At 35.0% G+C, this 20323-nt stretch overlaps 1 protein-coding gene across 9 annotated transcripts in view; it reads left to right on the top strand.

Moving 5' to 3' along the window:
- The window catches only part of l(1)G0196 (inositol hexakisphosphate and diphosphoinositol-pentakisphosphate kinase), a 198247-nt gene that overhangs the window by 71619 nt on the left and 106305 nt on the right, over positions 1-20323 (top strand). For all 9 annotated transcript variants that reach the window (XM_083143232.1, XM_083143227.1, XM_083143231.1 and 6 more), the window contains one exon: positions 19967-20068. In XM_083143232.1, coding sequence (XP_082999358.1) covers positions 19967-20068 — 102 coding nt within the window. The remainder of the gene's footprint in view (positions 1-19966; positions 20069-20323) is intronic.

Raw genomic sequence — 20323 nt, 5'->3', positions numbered from 1 at the left:
CATCTTACTGAGAATAAAAACATCTTGTTGGTCTTTAAATGGTGTTCCGTTTCCACCTTAAGCAGGTCATTTTCAGGTATAAAATCGGTCCGTTCTGGGGACTTTTTTTTCCGTATTTACAGGTTTCCTTCTTATAGAGGTTCTGGGATATGCAGTTTTTACTGTAATTGCTGCACATGGACCCCAAAAACATATTATTCTTGCGGTATACAGGCACTAAGTCAAACTTGAAAATATATGTAGATCAGCAGTAGGTCTGTGCTAAAATGCAACAAACCTGTGCAACCCTACATACAGACATCTACTAGATAAGTTCTAAACAAAATCAAATTAAGCTTGTAGTAAGCAAAACTTTTGTGAGATACAAGCCATAAATCATGTAAACTACACTTTTTAGCAAAGCAACCTGTTGTTTTAGCTGGGACAAAGTGCCAAGCAGAGAAGACAACTACCATGCCATTTCAGGGTAGCTACTCACTGGGAATTCCTTGAATTTTGGGAATTATGCGTGAATTTTTGACTCCGGGAATTCTGCGTGAATTTTTCTCTGCAGACATGAAAAAGTGCAACTTTTATTAATTGAAATCCCATTGCATTTATTCATATTTATGAATGCCCTGAGGCACGTTTTTCACAGTTTAGCTTTTATTTTTATAGTGAAAGGAAAACAAAGCTGCGTGGAAACTAAACAGAATTCTCTCAGTCCGTTTACTTTGTTAGTGTCCTTTGCAGAACAATCTATGACAGACTGAAAATTAGTGCAAGATAAGATATCTTGAAATTGATTAGCTAAATTTGAGTTGAAATTATTGTACAATTAACAAATTTTCGTAGATTAATATATCACGTAACATTTTTAACTTTGTAGATATATTTCGAGTCTGAGTATGTAAATTCTGCACCTTAAATTGAATATTTTAAATATAGGCTATGTACCGTTTAATTAAATTGAATTAGAATCTTTGGATACATTGGAATCATCCTTTATATTGTTAATATAGTTTTTTGTGTGGTGAGAGGCGGACATGTAAGGTTGAAATAGATAAAACATCTGCTTGTACCCGTGAGTTTTTGGAAAGTTCGGCTTGAAAACCGGGAATTATACTTGAATCTTATCCTGGTCTTAGAGTGGCCACCCAGCATTTGCTCTCATCCATGTAGATGAACTCTTTCAGTTGAAGATTTTATGACTGATCTGTGCATGCCATCTGCGAACTACCTACCAATTTATTATCTGCTATGTACACATGTTCGCTGAGTTTGAAGTTTTTGTCCTGTAGGTTATCACTATTCAGATTTGAATTATAGCTTTACATTCGTTTTGTCTCTTGTTTAAGCTTTGCGTTCATTTTGTGGTCTTGTTCCTAGTTTTGGATAACCAGATGGAAAAATGACTTTTTTTTCATTAAATGCATTAAGGAGGGCCTGAAAATCAAGTTGATGAATATCCAGATTTCTTATTATATGGTGTCAAATTTGAAAATAATCCAGATACTTAAATAGAGAATATCTAAATATACGAATTATCTTGTGCAATCTGAATAAACAAAATTTTTAGATGATAAATAAATATCCAATATCAGGATTTCTGAAATCTGGATAAATATTATCCAGATTTGACCTTTGTTAGGACAGATGAGTGAAAGTTTTACTGTAAGTAAAAAAATTGAAATTTACACCCTAGAATATGCTTAAAGATAACCAACCATGAGAGCAGCAAATTTTATTTTATCTTATCAAGCCATGGCTGTAGCATATTAAGGTTCCCTTTTTTTTCCCTCACAGCAGTACTCTGTTGAGTAATAATCGTAGAATACTGTTGAAGTTCACTTAAGTACAGTGACTCAGTATTGCAGAAATGTTTGTACATGAATCTTATATTCGTTGAAAGGGTTGCCAGGTTGTCAGTGTGGAAATACAGGACAAAATCGCAATCGCAAATTGAAAATAAGACAAAATAGCAAAAACACAGTACATAGCCTTAATAAGCATTTTTATTCATCTTTTCATCTTCATAACAGTTTTTTATTATGGAAAAAATACCACGACTTTGGATGATGAATAATATTGTGCTCCATTCCTTGTGCATTCTGCATTACATCACTACCACCACCATGTGCTGTTGAAAATTTTTCATTGCAGTATTTGCAATCCACTTTATACTTACTACTACTACCCTTCAACCACAGGTGAAAATTTTCTTCCTCCAACCATGACTTCATCTTCTTTGTATCAGAATACCCTACTTTCTGTTCATCTCATCTTGAAACAAGTTGAACAGGGCTTGCAACAGCACCCACGTGCCACCACACTTGCTGAGAAGAAAGTAGAAAGACAGGTGGGGAAGTGGATCTGTCCCATAATGCAACCCACCAGTGAAAGAAAAGTTGATGATCTGGGCATTCAGAAACATGAGATACTGCTGGGAAGAACATAATTTTCAAATACAGAACAGTTGACGTTGCGGGAAAGATTATCATGCGATGCAGGACATATTACTTAAAGTAAGAAACTGTCCTGTAAAATCATGGATGCCTGGCAACCCTGCTTGTAGAGCATGTGAAAAAAATTCGCTATTGTTAATTTCATTTATTACTATTGTACAATTTGACTTCTTTTGTAGATTATGTGTGTTTTACTAGTATCAGCTCTGTTGCTTCCTATTGGCTTTTTTATTTTGTAGTTTCTGTATTCATTTGTGTATTTAGATATAAGTTTCTCTCTCTCTCTCTCTCTCCCTCTCTTTGAATCTAGGTAATGCAAGCCTTTTTCCTATAAAATGAAAGCTTAAAAGTTTTTACAATTTGTTTAACTTGTTCGAAATGATAATATGTAACCTTACACAAAACAGATGTGTTGAATACAAGAAGAGAGAAATTTATTTGGTGTTCACATTATGCACCAGCTTTACTGTTATAGGATCACTCTGTGAATATATTGAACAAGTTTTTATCATTGTTTTTTATAGTGCATTGCACTACTATATATCGCTTGATGAAACACCCAAATATGTTCCTTCCAGCACATGGCATTAAGACTTATCTTAAAACATGTTCAAGACAATCTGCTAGGTGAGGAAAACATGTTCTTACCAATATATAAATAGTTTGGCACTTGTAACATCTCATGAAGTCCACACCCTTGCAGCCCATTTAAATAACTGAATAACTTTCAGTGAACCTTGTAAATGTGACAAAGGTGGGCCCTGGAAAACTCCAATGGTTATCAGAATCTACAATTCCGATACTTACTTCTGTTTGTTTGAAGGTGTAAAACACAGAACATATTGTTATTTTTTTTAGAGCATGATGTGTTTAATTGTTCTCATGAAAGTCTAGTGAATATTAATTTTACACCGTATTTGTCAAACTGGATTTGATACAACAATCATTTGTAAGTAAAAAAAAAAAGGAAGGTGAGAAAAAATTTAGATATTGTGTTTCTTACAACTGAAGCCTTTGATGTGTTTCAACCCACAAATATGTTGTAAGTAGAATGAAACTTAAAACATTACAGAATAGTTTGGAAATTTGTTTCAAAATGCCTGCAAAACCTGTAAAAGCTAGGGAATGATTTCACTGTCCAACAAAATTGAAGTTTTTGTCTGTTAAAAGAAAAGTAGGGGGTGATTCTAATTGAATTTGATGTGCTGATTTCAAATCTAATTACAGAATTTTTCCATCACCCATGAAGTTTGAGTAACAGGGTACATACAAAATATCAGATACATACAAGTCTTATATAGCCTCATAGTGATACGATGCAATATTATTTACAATGGCATATCTAGAATGTCTTCGAACTTGATTTTAGGCTGTACTTTGCTTGAGGAACATCTCTTTTTAGTGTCCATCAATAATCTGCCAACATATTTGGAGTCCATTTTTCCTGGTAGCGCCTTTCCATTTCACCAATTTCCTGGTGGAAACGTTCTCCATGTTCGTCGCTCATTGTCCCAAGGTTTTGCGGGAAGAAATCGAGGTGGGAGTCTAAAAAATGTATCTTCAGAGACATATTACACCCCAGAGCATGATAGTTCTGAATCAAATTACTGACAAGTTCTCTGTAATTTTCTGACTTGTAGTTTCCGAGGAAATTTATGCAAACTTCCTTGAAAGATTGCCAAGCAGCCAATTCCAGCTCATTTAGGCTCTTTTCAAAATCATTGTCTTTCATTAGTCTCCTGATTTGAGGGCCAACAAATATTCCCTCTTTTAGTTTCGCCTCAGTAATTCGCAGAAACTTCTCTTTGAGGAACATAAATTCACCACCCTCACGGTCCATTCCTTTTACAAAATTCTTCATCAGACCAAGCTTTATGTGGAGAGGAGGCAGTAAGATTTTGTCTGTACTTACAAGCGGTGGATGAACAACATTCTCCTGTCCTGCAATGAGTGACTCTCTCTTCGGCCAGTTCCTTTTAACATAATGATTTTTTCTATCTCTGCTATCCCATTTACACAGGAAACAGCAAAATTTGGTGTAACCTAGTTGCAATCCTAAGAGGAAAGCAATAACTTTTAAATCTCCACATATCTGCCAAGAGTATTTACAGTACTAGATATTTGTTAATAATAGTTTCATGTTTTCATAACGTTCCTTCATGCGATAGGAATATGCTACGGGAATACTTGGATATTTATTTCCATTGTGCAGTAGCACTCCTTTCAAACTTGTTTTCGGAGAGTCTAAACACAAACGCCATTCTTCACTTTTATGGACATCACCTAGTGACACTAATAGACCATCGATGTTACAACAGAAAACAAGGTCCTTATCTTCAGCATACATATCTAAAAACTTAACTCTAGATCTCGAACTAAAACGTTAAGATCCTCTTGAGTTATTAAGGATCAGGATCATTATGCAATTCACTAAATTTGTTAGGAACACTTTCACTTTCTTCCGTTATACTGATGTCATCTGGTGGAGCAGGTATGGGAACTCCAGGTCCATGAGGCACCAGTCGAGTTGCTGATTCTAGTGATGGATATTTTACTGTATGCCTTGATTTAGAATTTATACCAGATATATTTGTCAAGCAAAAATAGCAGTCTGTTATATGATCCTTAGGTTCCCTCAATATCATAGGAACCTTTCAGCCAACCACTCGAAAGCGTTACACAGTTCGCACAACATATATCAGGGGCCCATTTCTTGTTTTCGTCTATCTTATTGCCGGATCCTGTGGCCGAGAGGTTAGGACATCGTGCTACGACACCAAGGGTCCCGGGTTCGAAACCCGCTCAGGCTTGGTTGTTTGTGAATGTCCATTCATCAATTTCATCACTCATACCCATCTTTGCAAATTAGCCATGTAAAATGCGAAGTAAAATAAACTCAATCAATCAATCAAAAATCGTCTATCTTATTGTCAAAGTACCACTCATAAGCTCTTTTTACACGAGGAGTAAATGTTCTCCTATTTGCTTTTAAGGTCAACTCACCACAGATATAACAGAAATTGTTCATGTCGTTTACGCAACTTCTTGACATGTTTCCCGATTCTGTCTTTGCTTCAAAACACTCACTGGAACTGAAAAACACTCAGGAAAAGCTTCTTTCCTCCAGACAACTTGCTACTTATATGAGAAGTAGATATGACAGTTAAATCACAGCATTGTGTTGAAAAGATAATTATTGTCAAATTTTTCAGTTGGATTGTTTAACTAGTTTAATTGTTGTCATTCATGCAGACATCAATGGCCTAAAGTTACTAGCGTATTGTTGGAGCAAAGACATAAAAAAACATTAAATATTACCTACCAATCAGCTTATTATGGACTGCATGATGCAATAATAATGCAGAATTATATTTTTATTGTTACAAAAAAATGGTGGTGATTGACAATTTCTGACTTCATTTTCGGAATCAGCAGGTGGCAAAACATAAAGAACCGTTGAAATTTTACTTTTAACAAAACCATTGTTGGACAGTGTTTTGACAAGGAATTTATTTTTTATTTGATGGAAATTACATCATGGTTCTATTAAATAACCATGTATATCAGAATTTATTAAATAAATGAAAATAAACCATGGTGCAGCAATCTTTTGAGATCCAAGGCCTACCAATCAGCTCATTGAGTTACATTGATGCTGTTTCCTGGCTTTCAAGACCGAGCCTACTAACTTTTCTTTCAAGTAACTCCCCAGTTGTCATTTCAATGCTTGCTCAACGCCGAAATCATTTTTGAGCCGTCACTGGGATTCGAACATGGGACTGTTTGCACCAAAGGCAAGAGCACTAACCATTTGGCTACATGGGAGTCTGTAAGTATCGGCATTGAAAACAGTACATTTCCCACTTCACATTGCTAATGATGACTATAATACAAATGACAAAATTAATTGCCTTATGCCTTGTGCTGGAAAATACATTTTATTCACTATTGAATATCATAACCAGTGCATACATTTTTATTACAAGTGTTGGGCATTTCACTGAGTATACCTTTTAAATCCACATTGAGTCCAATACAAATGAGACTTTCCTGAAACCTCGCCACTTGCAATAAAAACAATATTTACAAAATGTACCAGTATTGAAGAGCTATCATTTGTACCATGAGTTTGCATGGTTTGAAACTAGATTAGTGAAAGTAAAGTGATGAATCTGTCTTATCAGATAAAAATTACAGAATTTTTCAAAAAATCATATTCTCAATGTTGATCCTACAAATAAATCTGCATTTCTCAATGAAAACCGGACAAGTGAAACATGGAATTCATGTATATCATTCCCAACAGTGAAATTCACAGACATTTGTTATTTTTGCTTAGCTATGCAAAGGAGGAAATATGTAATTACATAAAAATCCAAGTTCTACTTATTTTTTAGTGTGCTAAATTATTAAAAAAGTCAGGAATTTTGTTTTTCAAAAATAAGTGTGAATGCTGATGAAAACTATGCTCTTTATGATATTTAGTAGTGAATAAAACAATAAAATCCACATTCTTGTTCCTGTACAATCACCTGTAAAAGAGAAGACTGGCTCAAGTTACCTAGATTCAAATTAACCTTTAGCAGACGGCAGCCTCCCTCGCGTGTTAGCCTCTCAGGACAGAACTTTTCAGGTGCGCTCTTTTCAAACTTGCCACAATGTTTAAAAAAACAATTTTAGCTCGAGAACTAATGGTCATAGAGTGATGTATTTTTTTAAAATTTATTTATTTATTGAATGGCAGGACTCTTAGAGGAGTTGAAATTTATACATTGTTCCTCCCATTAATGAATGTTAAAGGAGGAAGTAGAAAAATAAATTTGAACTTTACCAAAAAAAAATTGGTATTTGGTATGCCGCTGTGGTCATCACAATTGCCAAAATGAATGAAAAATATGTAGTATGTAACAGAGGTACATTCCTACAACCATACAAAGATTCATTGAAAATAGTCTGATTGCTCTTGGGAGGGGAAAAAACACAATGTAAGCAAAGCACTGTTGCCAGCTTAAAGAAAAAATTCCCAGAAAATCCCTTCTAGCGCCAGCCCAATGGACACTGGATTGGCCAAATTTTCAGGGAAGCATAACAAAAGGTGACTTTTTGAGGACATGGAATGTCCATCCTCCAATTTTGTAATAATAATAATAAAAATTTTAAAAAAAATGCAAAATTTAGAAAACCTAATTATTGCACATATTGAACATGTTGTTTTGTTTCTTCATTACATGTGAAAGTAAAATATAGCAGCAAAAAGATTGTGGTTGAAGAGTAAATAGCCCATTTATAAAATGTATCCCATAATGTGTTGAGGGGGAAAGTCTACATTTTCAAACTTGGCTTGTTAATTATAGTAACAATGGATATATGGTTTTGTGATTTGTATATGTCATACCTTCATATGTGTATAAATGAATGGTAAAGACTGAACTGAATTATCATCTGTAGTTTTGAAATGGTGAATTAATTGCTGCTTCCATGTGTAGGTGGTCCTGAGCGGAATGCACGTGCTGGCAAGATAGGTATACCATCGTCCTCTAAAGGTTAAAGAAACCCGTTGCCCCGTAGTGTGAGCATTTCATAATGTTCGCCATAGCATGATCTTATACCACACTTTGAATTGTAAATTCTGTCTAGGTAAGCCAGCTAGTATCATTATCACCTCTGATGTCAGGTTCCTGGTTGGCTATTCTTCGCTCTTGGAGAAGATGTGAGTACCATTCCACCATTGTGCCTTTCAAGTCTTTTGATCCCACGGAGACATGGGGAGATGACTACGTCCAACAACGATGCATAAAACTGCACCTTTTTTTTCCTACTTGATTTGCAGTAAAGTAAGGTCTCGGAGCATGCTAGTTGCAGAAGGTCCTCTCAGAAACTAGCTGTAGTAGTAGTTTGAGGGAAAGTAGTAGATTCTTTTTATCTTTTTTCCAGCAGCGCTGTTTGGAAGAGACTGCAATAACTATTCGTAAGTTGGTGTAAATGCAGGGATACTTTGAAATAGGCTTAAGAGTGTGTTTTGAAAGCTGTGTGGTTTAAAGAAAGCTTATTAAAAGGGTAACTGAGGTACTCTAAAATAAGATGAAAAAGACTGTGGTAAACGATCAAATTTCAGGAAATAAATAAGTTCTTGAGGTTTAGTAGTTAGTAGTTAATTTCTATGAAGGTATGTTTATGTTATGCCTAGACTGAAGATTTATATGTAAATGCGTTTTTGTTGAAAAGGTACAAAAACAATGGTGTTCTTATATGTTTTGACAAAAAAAGTAAGTAATGAACACCACATTTATTTTACATGTTTATTCATTTTTTGCCACAAATGCATTTTTTTAAAAAAAATTCGTAATTTGTTGTGCAAGAACCAGAGGAATGTGGTGGTTAACTCCAAATTATTATTAATTTTAATGTAGGGTCATTCCATGTCAAATCAACCAATTTTAACATAATTGGTTGCATGACAATTTTAGAAAAATTTAATTTTTAGTACATACGTTTCTACATGTTTCTAGATATTAAAACCAACATGGGACCGATTAATCGGTAGTCGATCGGTATCGGCCGATATAGGCATATCGGTGTATTGGTTTATCGGTAAAATTGGCGATTATTTTACCAATCTGATATATCGATAAATATCTGATAATTTAGTGCAAAATTCTGCCATTTTGTTGTAATTTTTATGGATAATCTCCATGCCCTAATTTCTAAAAAAGTAAATTTCTAAATATGCAATTTCTTTTTCACTGCAGTCACCTTGAAACACACAGTTATTAAGGAGATCAATGAACATTTCAGGTTCTTCAAGGACCATTTCTAATTTTATATCGGATCGGTAGAATATCGGTACCGGTAAATTTTATATCTTTACTTTATCGCTACCGGCCAAAATTTCATATCGGCCCATCCCTAGTAGCTAATGAAGTATACTTTCTATGATATTCAAGTATGTTTTGCTTAAAATTACATCGTAAGTATGAAAATTATGGTGGAAATTGTGGTAACAATAGTTAAAAAATTGTATTTTTAAGCCGGATTTTTTCAATGAAAGGGTTTAGTCTAAGGCTTAATTTTATTTTCATGTGTAGACCTGCCTGCAGGGTGTCTGTAAATAAAATATCAGTGTTTAGGAATGGAACTCCTTTTTTACAGCATGGGCTCAAACATGGCCATTCATTGAATTTTGACAGTTTTCGGAGTTAAATATCTTAGATGGGTCCTCTTTAAAAATTCTGAAATTTAGCATAAAGGAAACCCTGCATGAACCTAACTCACAGTAAAAATCTCAACTTTTAGATTCTACTCGTTTTGGTCAATATGAGGTAACGTATGCCACCTAATTTCTGACGTTGCAAAGTAAGGTTAAACTTCATCCCATACTTAGAATAATGAAGTCTTTTCTTTTACTTTTTTAAATTTGGGTTAAATAAAGCCTCAGAAAATATACGAGGTAAGTAAGGTCCGTTTTGCAATAAAAACGAAGTAAGTAAATGTTTTTCAAAAAACCATTTATTTTCTGAATTTACATACAGTTCTCTATTTTTCTACATAATTTCCTTGCCGGTTTAAACATTTATTGCAATGAACTACGAGTTTTTGGATACCCTCCTCATAGAACTCTGCCGCCTGTGAGGTAGCCAGTTACACATGGTCGTTTTCACTTCTTCATCAGCATCTAAACGCTTTCCGCCATGGAAGGTCTTCAAATGGCGGAAGAGGTAGTAGTTGCTAGGTGCAAAGTCTGGGCTGTATGAGGATGATGATCTGATCGAATCTTTTGGCTGGGAGGTATTAGATTATCCGCATACAATTCAGACTTTGTGCCTTGCAACTACCACCTCTTCCGCCATCTGAAGACCTTCCATGGTGGCAAGCGTTTATACGCTGATGAAGAAGTGAAAACGACCGTGTGTTTTTATTGCAAAACGGACCTTACTTAAAAAATAACCCTCGTAGTAACATAAGGTTTTAATACGTAATTACAAGGTATGACAATTGAAAATCTGCGAATTCTCACTGCAAAAGGTTTGATTTATTAGGTACCTATGACCAGTTGGTGTTGTCAGCTCCAGTTTCCTATTCATTCTCTTTGTCAAATCAGGCAGAATTCTTTGTTCTTTCACTAAGTTCCTAGTTAATTATCAGAAACCTTCACTTCATCACATAGCTATATTTTTCTTGACCAAGTGGTAGCAATCAAACTGATGATTCTGACCTTTTCAACATTAGTTTTCGCTAACTTACATTTTTCATCTTATAATTTCCATTATATGATTGTACTGGCCACGCAAAGGATTGTCACACTTGCCTTCCTTTTCTTCAGTTCTAATACTTTGTGAAGAGCAAATTTCCAGTTTCCTTTGCACTCCATGTATGATGTGAATAGTTTTTCGAGCAAGAGCACGTCATTGTTTTTCTGGATCAGCCTCCTCAGTTTTGAAACAGGAGATACATCAAAGACAGAACAGACTTCATGCATTTCCTTTAGTTTTTCTCGTGTTGGCACAAAGACATCATTTCCATTCTGCCATTTAAGTGAGTCACTTTCTCCAGATATGAAAATTTTACTCCCAACATGTGAGGCATATTGATTTAACTGGTATAAGGCTTACTTGACACTTTTTTGCCTTACCATATGATGCAAATTGATTTTAAAATTTCTCTTACAACTTTTTGTTTAAGTGGTACTTCTGGAGATCACATACTTTACCATATAAAAACTTTTTTCAATGGTATTTGCATATTGTCTCTAAGCCAGCCACCTGTAGTCTTAACATAAGAAGTGTTTCACTAAGTTTGTTAAGATTAATTAAGTCTTTCGTAACCTTACCAAAAGTGTATTTATGACAGTAGTCTCCAGTTAAAAATCCTACAGAACACTCCATTTCCAGTCACAGGTAACGAAAATTCACAAAGAAGAATGACAGCAGAGATAGTCTTTGCACAGATCAATTCCAGTCTTGCCTCACATCCTATCAAAATACGTCTCTGAATCTTCTGCTGTGCATGACTCACATCTACTTCAAGAATGTATTTTCTTGAAGGAAAAAAAATGGAAAACAAAGGAAACAAAAAATAATATATTCTACCAGCTTTGACCCTCCAAGATAAATAGCCTACTTTCAGTGGAGTACCCAAGGAGGGGATGGTGGGGGTCATAACCCAATACCTAGCATTCCATAAACAATTACATCAAAAGGCAGGATAATGTGGCAAAAACAGGGCTGTATACTAAAAAAGTATATGTAACCCCCTCCCCTCCCTTTCAAAATTCCTGGGCATGCCACTGCCTATCTTAAGCTTCATGCACTGCTACATTTAAAAAATTTGGAGGAAGCTCAGTTTTGGAGCTGACAATACCAACTGGTCATGGTACCTTTTGCAATGAGATTTTGCAGATTTTCAATTGTCATACCTTGTAATTTCAATTTCTGGTATGTTAAGTGTTAAAACCTTATGTTACTATATTTTCTGAGGCTTTATTTAACCCAAATTTAAAGAGGAAAAAGAAAAGACTTCATTATTCTAAGTATGGGACGTGGTTTAACCTTACTTTGCAAGTCAGAAATTAGGTGACATACGTTACCTCATATTGACCAAAAAGGAGTTGAATCTAGAAGTTGAGATTTTTAGGGTGAGTTAGGTTGATGCAGGGCTTCCTTTGTGCTAAATTTCATGTGAGATATTTAACCCCGAAAACTGTCAAAATTCAATGAACGGACATGTTTGAGCCCATGCTGTAAAAAAAAGAATTCCATTCCTAAGCACTGATATTTTATTTACAGACACCCTGCAGGCAGGTCTACACATGAAAATAAAATTAAGCCTTAGACTAAACCCTTTCATTGAAAAAATCGGGCTTAAAAATCCAATTTTTTAACTATTGTTACCACAATTTCCACCATAATTTTCGTACTTACGATGGAATTTTAAGCAAAACATACTTGAATATCATAGAAAGTATACTTCATTAGCTACAAAGGGAATTTTGTTTCCGGTCTCTAGCTCTAACGGATTTTGAGATATTAAGGTTTCTGAAAAGTGCTACATGAGCAAAAAAGAGACATGCACAATGTTGAAAAAATGGCTGCCCCAGAAGATCTAAAGATAATACATTTTTTTGAACATTGGTTTTGATATCTAGAAACATGTACAATCGTATTTACTAAAGATGAAAATTTTCTAAAATGATCATGCAACCACACTTTGAAAAGCTCATTTGGAGTCAGATCGACATGTATCCATTTCTTCTCCTTAGCAGTGAAGTGGAGTCTCTTGTATCTCCAATTTATTGATTTGGACATGCGTTAATATGATTCCAAATAGAGCTCTTACATAAAAATTCTTCTCTTCTTTTTAACTGTCCCTGTCAGCATTATCTTGTCGACTTTGGACATCGTTACTGTTTTGTATTTGTTTTTTTGTTTTTTCTTCTAAGATTGATAGTTAGTCTCTCAAATTAATCAGAATCACAAACATAAAACTATTATTATGAATAATTCACTTTTTTATCCTTTTGCTGTTTCTTATTTTATATATATATATATATAAATCACTTTATCTTTCGAGCATATGCATAAAGAATCCATATTAATGAAGGGGATAAATCTGTTAGAATGGATGAGTGTGATATTGGAAATGGAATTTTTAAACTATGACTTGCCGTGGGAGTGTGTATGAATTGAACCAGGGGTCCTTGAATTTAAATTCTTCAATCCATCTACAGGGAGGTTATTTCAGTCGTTCACCGCCAGAGTGACGGCCGTTCCGCGGACTCTTCATGCAACAGGTCCCGGCAAATTGCGTTCAGGAAGTCCGTAACAGAAACCGCTTGTTTTGTAATGTTTCCACTTTTCACAATTACAGTTACAATTACAATTGAAATAAGCACGTACCTTGTCGCACGGATGCAGGAAAAGGTGTCCTCCCAAATACAAATATTTCCGGCACCTTATTTCTGACATCTAATCTTAGATTAGACATCGCTACTTTATCCTCAGTTGACAGAAAGGGAAGACAGCATCCCGGCGCATAAAGCAAACCGAAAGCGTAAAATGATATTTAAAAGTAATAATAATGATGATCACTAACCTCCTGTGTTATAAGAGATGTTGAAAATGACTTCCTTCAACAGCAATACAACACGTTTCTTAGGTTCAAGAGATCCTGTCTATCGTAATCCCTGACCACTTTTCTGCAAGAATTCGTTTTCACGTAATTATCGTACATAAAAACTCTATGTTCAAGACTATATTTGTTTAACGACATAAGTAATGAATGAATAACAATTAACACACAATAAAGCACTGGCCATGAGTAGCACATTACAATAACACAGTATAAGCAACACGCGTACTGTTGAACGCAAACAGAATTGAACATGAACGAACACTGACGTCTGGTAGCCGACAGTGTTGCTAACCATTTTTCGGCAATGTCCCTACAGACGTAGTCAAAATGTCCCTACAACTGACCAAATGTCCCTACGCCAAGTAAAGTGACTAAAAAAAAACACCTCATGAGCATGCAAACAGAAGATAAAATATACACATTTACTTACCAAATCTTTCTGCTCGGTGCTTCCACAATTAATGAAGGAGCGAATTTACAATACAGGATCTCTCCCCGATTTTTTGTAATATTTCGCATACTCACTAATTGAGGCCTCCTAATCACGAATTTGAAGTTAAAATTTGGGGGGTCACGTGTAGAAATTGCAAAATAAGTGACATTGAGTGGTCCGCGATCGGCACGATTGCTTATTATTTACCGGAAGATTTTGTGTTTCCAATACTTAAAAAACGAAATATACATTCCTGATATTACTACGACCCCAAATTTTAACTATGTTTGCCTATCCTAACCTAACCTAACCGTACCTGAATGGTTCGTGGGGCTATCCGTCAATGGTTTGTTGGGCTACCCGTGCATGTTTTTTTCGAGCCCAAATTTTAACTATGTTTGCCTAACCTAACTTAACCTAAACTTACCGAGAATGGTCAGTGGGGCTATTCCTGAATGGTTTTGCGGTAATTGTGATTACGAACCGATAAAAAATATTATTTTCGTAGCACTTTAACGGCAAACGTTCATCATCGAAGACGCCATTTTCGTATCCTGCAATTTTATGATTGATGTACTGTTGCCAAATTTACCTGTAATCAAATCAGTTCTTCTACACCGTGATTGTCGCTGTCACATGTAAGCACGTTCTTTGGGCAATATACTGAAATCCATAAGTTTATTAATTAACCCACAGCCATCCTCCTGCACACTCCACCTAACAATCTGTGCAACATTAACAACTTTTTTACTGTTCTCTTCCGCCATTCTTACACGATCCATGCTCTCCAAGTATGAAATCAACAGTGTGGCAACGCTGTAGACAGCGTAACTAATTTTAATTTGTTCATATCAACAAATATGGCTACCATACTTGTATACGGAGAATCATTGCGAGAATTGAAAAGCTTATTTTACAACTTCTACACGTTAATGAACATTTTTTCCCCCTCACCCCAACATGTTAACTTGAGATAAATAATCACGAATAATTATTTCGTGAGTATAAGACGTAGCATAGAAATTACAGAAGGGTCCGGTATTGTAAATTCTTGCCTTAATGAATAATAGGGGTGTGCTGGACAGAATTTTTTGGGTCGGGACGGGATCGGGACGGTAATTTTTTTAAATCCCGACATTCGGGACTGAAAAATTTGCAATTTCCCGACCAAGTCGGAAAATTTTCTGGACGGGAAATGTTCGAAATTTCCCGAAGCACTGGAAATCTCGAATTTTACAAGTCATTTTCACTTTAAGTGATTGTTTTTGCATTTCTAGAATAAAAACTTACAACTTTCGATAAGTTCCAGAAACTTACAAGGCAGAAAACGTCGAGAATTAACGACTTTTTAAAGTAAAGAATCCAGCACACCCCTAATGAATAACGTTGAGTCGTTTACTGTTGATTATGTTATTTGAAGTCATACATGCTGCTGCTGTGAAGAGATAGATGTTGGTTGGTGATGCTGTATTTCCTGCATTCTTTAACAATTTTGGTCCCATTTTATTTCCCTTTTTTGTTTTTGTATCACTTAACATTGAAAATATTCTTTCCGTTTCCACGTTAGAATGCGGCAATGTTAGCACTATTTTCGCGAGAGTGGAAATGTTTTCAAAAAGGAACTTGCCTTGAAAGTTTTTGGTAACCGATAACATGTTCCAAAATTCTGATGGAGATCTGTTAGTTAGTTCTTTTTTCTCCTCCTCGCTAAAGTATCCAGATAAACTAATTCATAAAATGTAAGTTACCAAGATTGAAAAAAGTACCTACGTTTTCCCTCATTTGGCAAAATCTGTCCCTACGTTCCTACGCGGGCGAAATTTAGTGAAAAGTCCCTATGCGTAGGGACATGTCCCTACGGTTGGCATCACTGCCGACACGTGCAGTATGAAGCGCCCTCTCGCGGCTGACAACTCACCCAACCCCCGATAAGCTGCAGGCGCTGTCGCGACAACTGAGAATAAAGTAGCGATGACTAATCTAAGATTAGATGTCAGAAATAAGGTGCCAGAAATATTTGTATTTGGGAGGACACCTTTTCCTGCATCCGTGCGACAAGGTACGTGCTTATTTCAATTGTAATTGTAACTGTAATTGTGAAAAGTGGAAACATTACAAAACAAGCGGTTTCTGTTACGGACTTCCTGAACGCAATTTGCCGGGACCTGTTGCATGAAGAGTCCGCGGAACGGCCGTCACTCTGGCGGTGAACGACTGAAATAACCTCCCTGTATATGTATTGCCCACAAACTTAAATTGATCCTTGCACCATTCGTTCCATTGTTCCATAAGTTTGATTTTCACCCGTATACATTAATCTATTGAAACTTATGAGTTGTAAATCTCTGGCTTGTTTAGCAAAAAAACAATTCGTCTTTTCAATTATCAAATAACAAGAAATCATGAATATATAAAAGTCAAGGTCACTGAGTCACTTTTACTCTCCAGAGTAATGGTGTGTGTTGAACCCTGCATGCAGTGACATCATTCAGTTACGGAATGTGAATAGACAATGATAATGGGTTTTAGAAACAGCTGCAAAGAGCTTCAAAACAAGGCCATGGTCATATTTGTGGAACTATCCAATACTAAGAAAAAGTTGTTTCACAAAATTCTTAAGATAGTTTTTTTTGGCAGATTTAAAAAAAATCTGAGAATTAAGGATTTTATTTCAAACCTTTCTACCTGTACTGTATTTCAATTTAATCATGATCAGACCACAATTTTATTTATAGAATTTCAAAGCGAGTGGTCATTTGGAAAACAACACGTTTTTGTTCTCCCGGCAATTCAAAAGTCGAAGGCATACTTGAAAAGAAATTTGGTTACAATAGCTTAACGAAGAATTGAATAAGCTAAATTTTTTATGTAACTCGTTTTTATGTAGGTCTACTGGTTAACTTGAGTATCCATAAATTTTAATCCGATAGTCCACTTTATGCACCAATAGGCTAATTGGGACTGGACCTGTAGTTTAAAGTGGGATCCAAACCACTATGTGCCTCCACCAGGTATCAAACTCAGAACTCCTTGATTGCAAGGAGACAATGTTAACACTACACACCACAGTGGAGACCTACTGGAAGAAGTGTTACCTTAGCAATACAAAGGTCGTTTTCGTAATGTTTGTTAGAAGATGAGAATGCTGTACTTATTTGTTTCATTTTCCAGTCAAAATAAAGAAACCATGTCTATGTTCTCAACATGGTAATAAAAAAGAAAAAAAAATAGAATGAAGGCCTTTTTGCTCTGAAAGTACACATTTATTTTATTCTGTAGAATGGAAGTTGAATTGTTTTCATTATTGCTGTTCATGTCAGTTTTTATTTTGCATATTTTTAGTGCATATTATGTTGGTTTTTTTTAAATATATTTGGCATGCATATTTTGCTAGTTTTTAGTGCATATAAATCCTCAGTCTAGACCTCAGATATTTTTGTGCAGATTAATATCATTGGCATTTTGTACTTCCGAAAATGTCTGTGGATTTTTTTAGGTTTAGCAAATGAAGTATATGTTAATTGATTCTGAATCAGTACTTAATGAGATTTAAGTGATTTTATTTTCTATTTCTGTTCTATTCTACCAGTCTAGTATGTTAAATGGAGAATGTTCCTTGACAAACCTGAATTGTGCATTGACCTCCTTATTGAAACCACCTATTTAGAAATTTACTTTACAAATCAAAGGTTTTAACTGTATATTCGTAAAGATAACAACAAAATCATGTACTCAGTTTCAGGTTATTTATAGAAATATGTAGGAATTGGAGTGATTAATCAATACTGTATCAGTATTGGCTGATCTAGGCATAATGGTATAATTTGTCAAAGATTTTACCAATGTGATGTTTCTATAAATAGCCTGTACTTTAGTGCAAAACTCTGCCATTTTTGTTTTCATAAAGGTATAATTCATGTGCCCAAATTTTGCAAGGTAAATATTGAAATATATTCTTTCTTTTTCAAGTGAGTACATAAATTAGAAAAGGGAGTGAACCATTCATTTAGAATACTTGCAGTTTGATATCGAATAGATACAATATCAGTTAATTCTGCATTGGTAATGTGAGTAGCTTGGGAGTAAAACTTAATAAACAACCCTCCATTCAAAATTGAGTTAACATTGGATTCTGTTACTGTATAATAATGAATGAAGTTCCACCAGTAGCCACTGATAGCAAGAAACGTTCAGGAACATCTGGGTAACCCATAAGCCACAATGCACTTGTGTTTTACTCGGTTTCATACTTTTGTGGGTTATCAAGTTTTCCTCCCGAGCTGCTGATATGTAAATGTAATGGTACAAGGTAATAGTTTTGCATTATGTATTTATTGACTCATAATGATAAAGTATTCATTAATTGGTTCCATTCTTGTTATAATTTATTTGCACAATCCACATAAGGAATAGTTTTACAGTGAAACTCTAGTAGTGTGTAAAATCGTTTACAGTTTTTTCAAATAATTTAAAATTGCTAGTTCTAGCAGGAGTTGGTAAGATAATGACATTGGAATTAGTGTGTGTGTTTTGGCTTTCCCCCCGATGAGAACTGTTATTGTTGTAGTTAGGTTGTGAAATATCCAATATGTTATGTGTGTTACTTTTCTTCCATATGCAATGTTTTAACCCATTTTTGTTCATTCGCATGTAAATTTTTTCTTTCCTTTAAGTTAAGTATGTAAGGAGTAGGAATCAAAGGTATGGAAACTTGAATTTCTAAAACAAATTGGGCTATAATAATTTGAATAGTGATTGTACATACAGTATATGTGTTTCTTGCATGTAAATAACTTATTGATTTCTTCTGTAGCATTGGATTATGATTATTATAGTGTCATAACAAACTACCAAGTGGGAAATAGATAAAGTACACGTCGGGCGTTTTGTCACTCTGACATTGTGGTATTGGATGGGGCAAGTTGTGGAGAGAAGAATAAAACTTTTAGACTGCCTGATATTTAGTAAAATCATTTACAATTTGTTAGCACTATGAAACCAAGGGTCCTAGATTCGATTCCTATGTCCAGCCTAGATGTGTCATGCTTGTCCCATCATCTATTTCATCAGCTAATCGTGATTGTTGTGATTAATAATAGAGACAAACGAGCATCACAAAATAACCAAAATAGAAAGGTGTGGATTCTCAAGTAATTTTTGTGACTGCATGTCTGTCTTCTCTGTGAGGAAAGGACTCGAAAATGCCAGAAGATATGCATATTTCTGCTCTTTCTTCATTATGGTTAAGTTTTTTGTGTCCAAGGTTACAGAAAATCTACTCAGTTCTGTGTGTGTGTTCATGGAAATTGACTGTTTTGATGGTGATGCAAAGAACTGGCAAATCTGAGGCCACCAAAATGGGAAGTATTTTCCTCCAAAAGATGCATTTATATTCGCTGATGAATAAGGCAAAACTAATATGAATGAAAATGTACTTGTTTCTCTTTTCCGTGGTGTTTTTGCCGAACTTACACCATGAGCAACCTAGTCCAGAAAGTGCTTATTAAAATAATGTGACAGTGCTGAATGTTTGTTCTGCTCCTTTATTGTGCCAATACTGAAATATTTTCGCATTGTCTACAACATACATACATACATACAACAGGTGGTAATATTTTATTAATAAAAATGCTGTATTTTTGTCATTACTTGTTTATTTTTTGCCATGTTTTGACAAATGCTGCCAAGAGACTTAAATGGAACGTTGATATCACCTTTCTGTACTTCTGTTGCAAATGGAGGAATACACCAATTGATGGGTACTCTTCTCATGCACTAAAGTTAACTATTACCTGTAGAGAGGTACTCATTAACTTACAAGAGGTTTACTCGCTTTGATGTGAAGATGCCTATACCACATCTTTTCTACGAAAGGGTCCCAGAGTGTTCCGTGTTTCGCTGAAATTAATTGTCACGAATGAAATTGAGCCATGCATGTTGCTGTCATGCTACTTTTTTGCAGATTGGAAGTCGAAGCAGTGTATATTCCCCCGAGTCCCGCGTACGTAAAACAGGGTCCTTCATCTATGAAGATTTCATGCCAACAGATGGCACTGATGTAAAGGTAGGTTTCAAGTTTATCATAATTATTCTATTTATAGAAGTGTTTGTTGTATTTGGTCATTATAGAAGGTTACCTAAGTATTTGTATCACAGAATGTTAGTTTGAATTTATTCAGACATCTAGTCTGTCTTGGTATCCCATAAAGGATTCAGAATTGCAGAATTCTGATTAATGTCAGAGAAAATTGAACTTGTTGAAAATTACAGAATTTTAGTCAAAGTATAAAGCATTCTAAAAATTTTAAAATTAACAACA

Source organism: Lepisma saccharinum, chromosome 21 (genome assembly GCF_977018435.1).
Source record: "Lepisma saccharinum chromosome 21, izLepSacc3.1, whole genome shotgun sequence".
In the NCBI taxonomy this organism is placed as follows: Eukaryota; Metazoa; Arthropoda; class Insecta; order Zygentoma; family Lepismatidae; genus Lepisma; species Lepisma saccharinum.
Note: the sequence above shows the minus strand (reverse complement) of the source record. Positions and strands in the feature narration are given on the sequence as shown.